This window comes from Echinococcus granulosus (genome assembly GCF_000524195.1).
Source record: "Echinococcus granulosus chromosome Unknown EG_S00025, whole genome shotgun sequence".
Classification (NCBI taxonomy): Eukaryota; Metazoa; Platyhelminthes; class Cestoda; order Cyclophyllidea; family Taeniidae; genus Echinococcus; species Echinococcus granulosus.
In genome coordinates this window covers 921465-930402 of record NW_020170405.1, presented here as the reverse complement: position 1 = coordinate 930402, position 8938 = coordinate 921465, and the positions used below count along the sequence as shown (strand labels likewise).

General features: G+C 41.5%; 1 protein-coding gene across 1 annotated transcript in view; it reads right to left on the bottom strand. All coding sequences in view use genetic code 11, as the record gives it.

Moving 5' to 3' along the window:
• The window catches only part of EGR_04238 (hypothetical protein), a gene marked incomplete at both ends in the record, with an annotated part of 4989 nt that extends 792 nt beyond the window's left edge, over window positions 1-4197 (bottom strand). Inside the window, 3 exons of the mRNA XM_024493487.1 lie at window positions 267-1459; window positions 1730-1892; window positions 4165-4197. Coding sequence (XP_024352188.1) covers window positions 267-1459; window positions 1730-1892; window positions 4165-4197 — 1389 coding nt within the window. The remainder of the gene's footprint in view (window positions 1-266; window positions 1460-1729; window positions 1893-4164) is intronic.
• Window positions 4198-8938: the final 4741 nt, after the last annotated feature.

Below are 8938 nucleotides of genomic sequence, written 5' to 3'. Positions count from 1 at the left end.
CCGTATAGGGTCTTGTTGAGCCACGTAGAGTGCAGCAGGGCAGACAGATTGACTGGACGGCTCATGCCAACCGATTGGAGGAATGGCGGCGAAGAAGGGGTGTAATTGGTATCCAAGGTACTAACGACTCTTTTAGGAATTCGAAAGTGAATATTCTCGATTTCGAGGACCTCCCGTAGATCTGGCATCCGGGGGACGATGCTGGTTAGCAAGTGATTTAGCCAAACATCAGCATGCTGGGACCTCACAAGGAGAACGTCGCATACCTGACTCTGACCTATACTGCCCACTATGCCGCATCCCACTCCGGTGACGGAAAGCATAGTTGTGAAAATCGCAACTAATAAAAGGTAACATGAGGCAAATCTCTCCATTTGGACATCCTTTCTAGCTCGGCTGCATCGCAGTGCACCACAGAAAAGGTCGGAGTTGAAGAGGGAGGCAACTATTGAGATCGCCACAAGAAGTGTTAGGGCTCCGGCCAAGACGATTGGTAACACTGCGGCCACATCCAAGTACTTCTTAATTGAGCTGTTCGCCCACTGTCGAGGCAGGGCGTCAAGGCTTTGGTTCAGTTTCTTCCTCTCCTTCTCAATCTCCCAAACAAGAAACTCATCGAAAAGGAAAGGGATATTACCAGTAGGGTCTTGTGCTAACGGCAACCATTTTTCCACATGCGCTTCAGCGTTTAGCATACGAGGAAGCAGGGAATAAGCCGTAACTTTGGTGAAATCCCGGTTTTTCTCATATCGCGGCCAAGCCTCCAATTTGCTTATAATCATTGTAAAGTATGATTCAACTTCAGCACACGTCGGGAAATGCGTTGTACTGTGTTTGCACAGCTCGGTAGCAGTGAAGTTAAGTATTGGTATGCTTCTCCAAGATATTGGCGTAAGAATCGGGTGCGGGGTTAGACGCGCCAGCTCATATGAGTACGACAGGAAAAGATCGTTGGTCGATCTGATGCTACTCTCACTGAGGATGGGCGCAACAGCAAGGAGGGAGGAAAGACGACGGAGGAACGTGTTAAAATGAAGGAGACTGGTGCGAGTTTGTTGGCGCAACCAGGCCTTAGGAGGACTAAGTTTCTGAGCCATTGCATATAGACGCATGGCCTGATCACCCCAGATAAGTTTCATTTCCTCTATAAATGGTCTCAAGTGACTTTTCGGATTATTCTGCGCAACATCATCTTCAATTACTTGATTCATTATTGTGTATGCTTCGCTTATAAAGGTATTTGTCAGTAGCTTTGAGGAAGCAGCAACTTCTTCAATGTGGTCCGTTAAGCTGTAGATGGTGATTCTGATTCTCCAAGCTGCAAAACAGGTGTAGACAGCACCGATCACAAGCGCAAGTATCAGGGTGATCATTAAGACAATGAAAAGTAATTGAATTTCCACACTTTTACGACGCGATCGAAGGGAAATAGAGGCTCCACCGGTATTATCCTTCCCGTCTATAGGGAACTTTAGAGGCTCCAGGGAATGCATAGCTGTAGTCAAACTTGCAGGAGCAGTGATACCAAGTTTCTTGGAAGATATATAAGTATGCAAATGTATCATGCAGGGCCGATGAATTGGTTGCACAATATCGCTCATTAAGATCAGTCTTTGGTGAAAATTCCCCTCCGTGGAACAGAAGTGATTGGAACTTGGTCGGCTAAACGGAAACCTTCGGCGGTGTGATAAATGCCTCCAAATGGAGACATCGGACAGTAAAAAGATACAAAGAACAACTAAAGACATGCATAAAATGCACAGGAAGAGAATGAGATCGGTTTGAGAAAGGACACAATGGGTTGATATGCCTTGCCAATTCAGACCCTTAACGTGCTCGGCTATGTATTCCACGAATCCGCCAGTGCAAACCGGTGGCAATTCTTCCATGAACTCAACTTCTACAGTTAAAAAAGCATACGTTCAACATGCACCTAGTAAAAAACTGGTCCTCCCACCAAATAGGTGTTCGTGGATTCAGCTTATAAATGATGCCAAAATAAATGTGTGAAGCCTCTTACTCAAGCAAAGTGCCAACGAGAAACATAATCCAGTGATCGCAATCTATTCACAGCCAAAGAGTTCTTCACATCGTAAAAACAGTCAATTTGTCGCATTGGGAAGTAGTCACAGTAGTATAATTACATCGTGAGAGATTTTAGTGAAAAAAAATTTCTTGAACGTTACAAATATTTCCCGCTTCATAAGTAACGTAAACGAGCGCTATACATACTTTATGACCCATAGTCGATCCCCAGAGGGCAGTTATTGGTTTCCAACTTTTGTAGGCAAAAAATGGAAATGGAGCAGATGCCTGACAAATCAAAAGGCTCTTTAGAGTACACATGGTTCCATTAGCATTCATTAAAACGAACGACCCGACTATCGATAGCATGGATACGCTACTCGATGTTGTGAATTGATATTCAACCATTTCGTCTCAACCGCTCAACTTACGAAATGAGGAGTTCAAAATCAGTGCTTCAGATGGAAAACCGGTACCTTAACTTCTGCATATATGGTCAACTTAATCAGCGTTTCTCCATCAAACCAATTATTTGCCCCAGGTTTCCGAGACAGGGCATCGAATTATTTGATGCATAGGTCAAAAGGCAACCTACCAGTTAAAATACCAGAACTAATTAGCACAAGACAAAACAAGAAAGCAATTATGATCACCAATGATGTGGCACTTATTTAAGGGTGAGAAGTAAAATGCTACATCCAGAAAGCAAACATCACCGTGGCAACTAGAGGAATTCTCAAAATGGATAAGTGGCATTCCACGCACCAAGTTTAGCTCAATGTTTCTCATTACCATGCTTGTGAAGGTTGTTGAGGCAATGGGCATGTCAAACCTCTCTAAATGGTGCTTTAATGAAGCCTCTATGTAGTATAAAATCTCGAAAAAGGATCCAATTCATTTGAAACACATTTTATGAAACATAAGCTTCGATTCCTGTTGGTGAGTTTAAAATGAGCTGGAGATCGTCCATCTCTCGTTCAGCGCACAAATAAAGTCGTACTACTTCTCTCATACCCAGTACAGTCATCAACACTGCTGCCAATGCAAACTGGCTGTTAAAGACGGATGATAGCCCGCTGTCATTAACAAAAAAGTAAGATCTGCTCAACGACTTTTCACAGCTCAGCCTGATTTTAAACCCATAGGATTTTGCGTTTACTTTCATTTTTATGCTTCGTGGATTGGTAAAATGAGTGAATGTTTGAAATAAGGCAATATAAAATAGACAATGCTTTCAGGCAGTTAAGAAAGAAGGACTGAATTTAACGGAGCGACATGTCAGACATGGTTTGACCTACTTTGACCCTGTTGTGACTAATCAGAAATAAACACCCACAGTAGACCTCCTTCCTGCAAGCGAACTTAAGTCTAACATCATGACCTTCCAATAGTAAATATGAAAGTAGTCATGGTAGAGCTCTCAATATTCCACAAATGAGACCATTAAATTCATCTCACAAATGTCCTTTCAACTGTACAAAAGCCAAATCAGGCGCCACGTAGTCGTGGCCTTAAGGAGACACGGAGTTAGTGAAATGGAAACCATTGCTAAGTATGTAGTCAAGCTTCAGCTGGAAGGGGATGGATTGGGTCTTCACAAGGAAGTACCCTGTTCAAGCAACTGGAAGACGAATTGAATTCATCCTCAATCACCAGTTGTGCATGATTCTCCGACCCGTTTTAAACTTGAAATATAATATTGCACAAAAAAATAATTCGAATGTGTGGGACCCATTAAGGTATGGATACATTGTGACACATAACTTCAAAGATCTATACCAATATGATATTTACAAGGAGATCACAAGACGCTACTCGTGTTTTAGATGGACTTTGGTGAATCAGCATCTCAACGGCATACAAGATACGACGGGATGCGTAGGTGAGCATGTAGGGCAATATTATGCGGCTTCCTCTAAGGGAATTTTTAGACTTAAGCAAGAGGTGAAATGTCGTGAATGTAAGAAGCAAAACAAACTTGGAATAAATCACATAAGCAGCCATTTGGGGATCAAAATGATCATTAATTAAACAAAATAATTAGTTCAACGAGACTTTTCCCGTCAGTGTTCGGCTAGTATGGAAGGCTATGTAGGAACTGCAAAATCATGAAAGTAATGTTAACTTGCTGGTTTATACGGCTAGATTGAATTTCCCATGTGTGACGTGCATTGATTCTCAAGAGAAGATAGGCAGATAGGTGGGCAGGTAGGCGATACGGTCACTGCTACCCTCTTCTGGTTTGGGCGAGTGAATCGCGCCCCGTCGCTCACAAAAGCACACGTACGCACTCACTCGCGCATGCGCGATCTTTGCAAGTCACAACAGCCTCTCTCCATCCACACGTCCGCACCCACATCCCAACTAGTTTCATTTCAACCAATCAACTGCCGCCTATGCGGTAGTTACTGAGTCACGCTATGCCCAAACAACCAATAGCGCGGAGCTTACGAGCCATCGTTCATTTCGATCTAGTGTCTGGGCTTAGGTCAAGGCCGCACACCGTCATAACTAACAACTGTGGTTGTTTAAAGCAGTCTTACTGATGAAACCGATATAATGTGTTGGTAGTCCTTGAAGTGAGAGCAGTTACTTCACAGCCTAGTAATAGTGCAAACAGAGTGGAATGTAAGCAAAGAGCATGCCAGAGACGAAAGTAGTGGATGAATACAATAAAAGGTAAAAAAAATTAGTTGGAGCTTCACATATAATTACTCAAGAGCAAATCGACATTTATTTTGTCACTTTATAGAATGTCACCCATACATTGTACTGCGTACTTTGATACCTATAACTACAAGAATACTCATCACCGACAGCTAAGAAAGGGAATATTTTCTGCGCTCCTGGCCCTGAAACTTTCCAATGACTATTAGAGTGTGATTTGGTACAGCCTGAGATTTAAAGCACCATCGAAAGGAATGGCTACAATTCTTGTTACCTTTATACCGACCATATGTGCAATCCAGTCAATGTGCTCTAGACGTCAACTTCTAACGAAAAAGGCTATACAATAATGCACCTATGCATACATTGAAAATGAAACTTGATTTATACAGAAAAGAATTCCGTGTGTGGTCGACTCGAAGCCCGAAAGCGCATTATATGCCGCAATGTTGAGTAATATCACTGTCTGAACCATTATTATTATGAAAAGAGGATGGTACATAAATAGACTTTTACTTAAAAGATCAACTGGTTGACCGATCACGAAGACAAATAAAATAAAGACGGGGTTGGTCAATCGGGTTTTTACCTGTTTTATACCGCTTATTGCCTTCATTCTAAGCAGTGGCATCGAAAACTAAGTTTTTGTTTTATCTCATGGTTATAAATCAGTAGCTTTTGTGATGAAGGCAATATGATACCCTCCAGACGCCATATTAGCCGGTTTATAAATACGTTATAAATTGACTGCCAACAGTATTTTGCCATGAAAGGAGTTAATGTTCGTAACTCTGGGAGTGGGAATGCAGCAGATGGCCAGATTGGGGTCGACCACCTAGCCTGCCGAAATATGTGGCAGCTTCGCAAATGCATCTGGTCGGTTAATGGGAATGAATGCTAAAAAATCCGAGTTCAGTACGGAACAAAAAAGCAGATTATTTACACCCAATCTAGGAGCAATTTTCCCATTCATTTTCTCTTTTATTATCTTAACTATGAATTTAATTGGCTACGTAAGGCTGCATCTACTTTGCCACACATCTTCTACAATGTCTTACCGTAGGTGCCCTTTTTCGGACCTCTATAGCCACCATTTCAGAAAGATAGTTAAAGTAGAAGACTCTGGCAGGCGTCAGGTGAACTCAACTAGCCTTTCTGTGCCCTCATTTTGATCCGAGAATCACACAGCAATCGAAAGTTCTGTGGATCTTATCCTTAAGCAAATCTGGTCAGTGCATTCTTCTACTTGAGAGTATATTTTTTATTACTTTTCACTTTTAACAGCTTTTCTTAACTATTAATGTGAACGACCCCTGGGCATCGTAATCGCGTCAAACGTCTACATGCGCCTCGATCGTTCTTCCGTCCAGTGATAGCGAGAAAGTGGTTTTTTGATGCATTGACCATCAAAAGGCTGATGTCAAGGCAGGTGCAGGTGTGATTAACCCGAGAGTGGTTGCGATCCTTACACGGAAATTTTCACATTCCTCTAAATTATACAGTCTTGGCCGAAACAACTTTACTAGTCAGGTTTAATTGACAGGAGCATTTTTTGCATTAACGCTTCAAATCACACTAATGCACGACTAGGGAAGCAGAGTGATCACGTTTCCTTAAGCTACAGACGCTATTAAACCGTTTTACCGCATATTTCCTTGAACATAACATTAATAGCATTTAGTGCATGCATCATATTTGCCCGTCACTTTTGAATAATAGATGTAGTAATATGATAAGGCAGTACATTAGCATCGGCAAAAAAAACCCACGGTAACAAAAATCACTCCTGGAGAAATTGTCAATTGGATTACGGAGAATCTCATTATGCATGACTGCCAAATGCGAAATAAACTTAGATTTACATTACGATCAGATTCGGCTTCAGGGGTGACCCCCAACTTTGGGATTAGAAATTAGAAAACGGGTCATCTAAAGTGGCAGACGTGGAAGATGGCAGTACCGTCGATTGTCGCAGCTACTACAACATGCAATGGCATCTAGAAGTAAATCGGTGTTGCAGTCTTTTCCATCCACAAGCCAATGTAGCCGCCTTCCTAAAAGTGATGTTCAACTGAGCAAAGACAGCACATCAGGTTTTTCTTCTCTCAATAGCATAACCACTGAAACATTCAAAATAAGAAAACACTTTCGATACCGACGGAAGTATTTTAGAAAGGTGGATAGATGACCTTTTATGAATGCAACTTTGTCGGCCCGTTTATTCATTTTTACGACCAGAATATCACTACTAACACGTTCACTATCACGTTCTTAAGGGCAAATCGACCATCATTGACACCAAAACATGTTTTATTTTATTTATATCATTTGAAAGCCAAAAACCCCTCTGAGCCATTGAATCACTTGAAACTCTACCACTCTGTGATGTGATTTTTTGGAACTAGTTGTCGCAACCTTGCAAAGAACAGAAGTGGTATACAAATGACGCGAACATGCTGAAGAGCCTAGCTTCTGAACGGTGACATTTAAAAATCGTGGAATTTTAAAGTACGCATGGATATTACTTAAGACCAATTAAGAGAGTCAAACACCAGTTTTTGAATTCGCATTTTCCACATAAAATAGCAAAAAAGGGTTTTAAGCGGCTAAGAATTTTTTTTCCATGATCAATCTTAAGGCATTACTCTACAATTTGGGTGGTAAACTGATTCAATTTTTTCAGGTAGGAGTGTATGAAGTATCCTAGGTTTAGCCAAAGTTGCAGAAATTATGATGTTTTCGTCTAAATAAGGCTGTTTTATTAATCACGTATTCTCTGCTATTGGTTTAGATTTTGAAAAAGCCCATTTATGTTGTAGCTTTTGAAACTTCTCTGAAGGCAAAAGAAGATATAATACTCCAGCCAAACGTGTTGTCGACACACCGGCATGGTACAGAGACCAGTACGCTCTCTGGAGGTGCAATGACGGGCACCCCAAGTGGCCCGTCACCAAAACCGCAAGTTAAACACACAATCAACGCATAAAACAGTCCCCCTACCACCTTTTGAGCGTCGTCCCCAGCGCTCCCCTTAGTCAACCTCCCAAGTCGGTCTTCACGACGTTGTTGGTTCTGTAAGAAGAACGCCCACAAACCAACTGTACCGGCCAATGAATTTGCGTGCAACTGAGACGATATCTGACTGCCACGCTAAGGATCCCTCTTGGCAATTTTACTTCGATTAAATTTTCTTTTTCGTGACTGGCATTTATCAACAAATAACAACGTAAAGGGAGGATTACCGCAAGCCTTTGAGAGATTTATAAAAATTGACTGTGAGTTACAAATCGACGAATGATAAGCGCTATCAGAATTGCAATTTATTTTTTCCAAGTAAGAGAAAAGGCGTTTGGATTTCTTATGCGATATTGAATCCGGTTCACGTATTCACACATACACATACACATACACACATATACACACACACACACACCGCGACCTTAGGTCCTACCATTTGACTGGCTTTGTTGGCGCAACTGACCGTGGTGGCTGATTCAACTGACGTCCATTCACTTCCCTCTAGAGTATGACGCTAAATTTCAGCAGTGGTTGTGATATATGGCGAATGACAAATTGAGGAATACGAGAGGGATAAGCAGGCTGTTTTTAGAAATACAAAATATAAAACGAAATCACGACTTCACTACAGTACTACTTGTGTGCTGGCACAATCCACACAAATTGACAGTTTATTCAAGCTTGCCCCGTGGCATCACGTGTCACGTCGCATTTTACGGAAATTAAGAATGTGCTTATACGGAAGAATATATTTAAAACGAGTTTTGCTATTAAAAACGAGATTAATTCCTATGACGATGCTCTTGTGGTCGAATTTCGTGTAAGTAAATGGAAATTGGATGAGGGACTTGAATTCTTACTATCAGCTTTTCCACGACGAATTGGAGACGCACCCTTTTAAGGCACTTAATATTATGATAAGCAAGCAGAGATTGTCCAATTTCGACACCACAGCAAACGCCATGCCGTGTTTCGTCCACAAAGCCGATTTTGTGCAAACAATAGTTTTGAGGTCAGCCAGATAGTAACAGGAACCCGGCTTGCAGTCACCGGCCATTTAAAATGAAATACTTGATTTATTTGCAACTCGTCCCATCCAGCAAAAAAAATGCCTTTACGAAACTTAACAAAGTGGCCGGGGAAACAAAGCACCAACGTAAATTTGGAAAAAATGAACAGTACATTAAAACGAGAGATCATACGTATAGGTTGATACCTAAAAGCAACA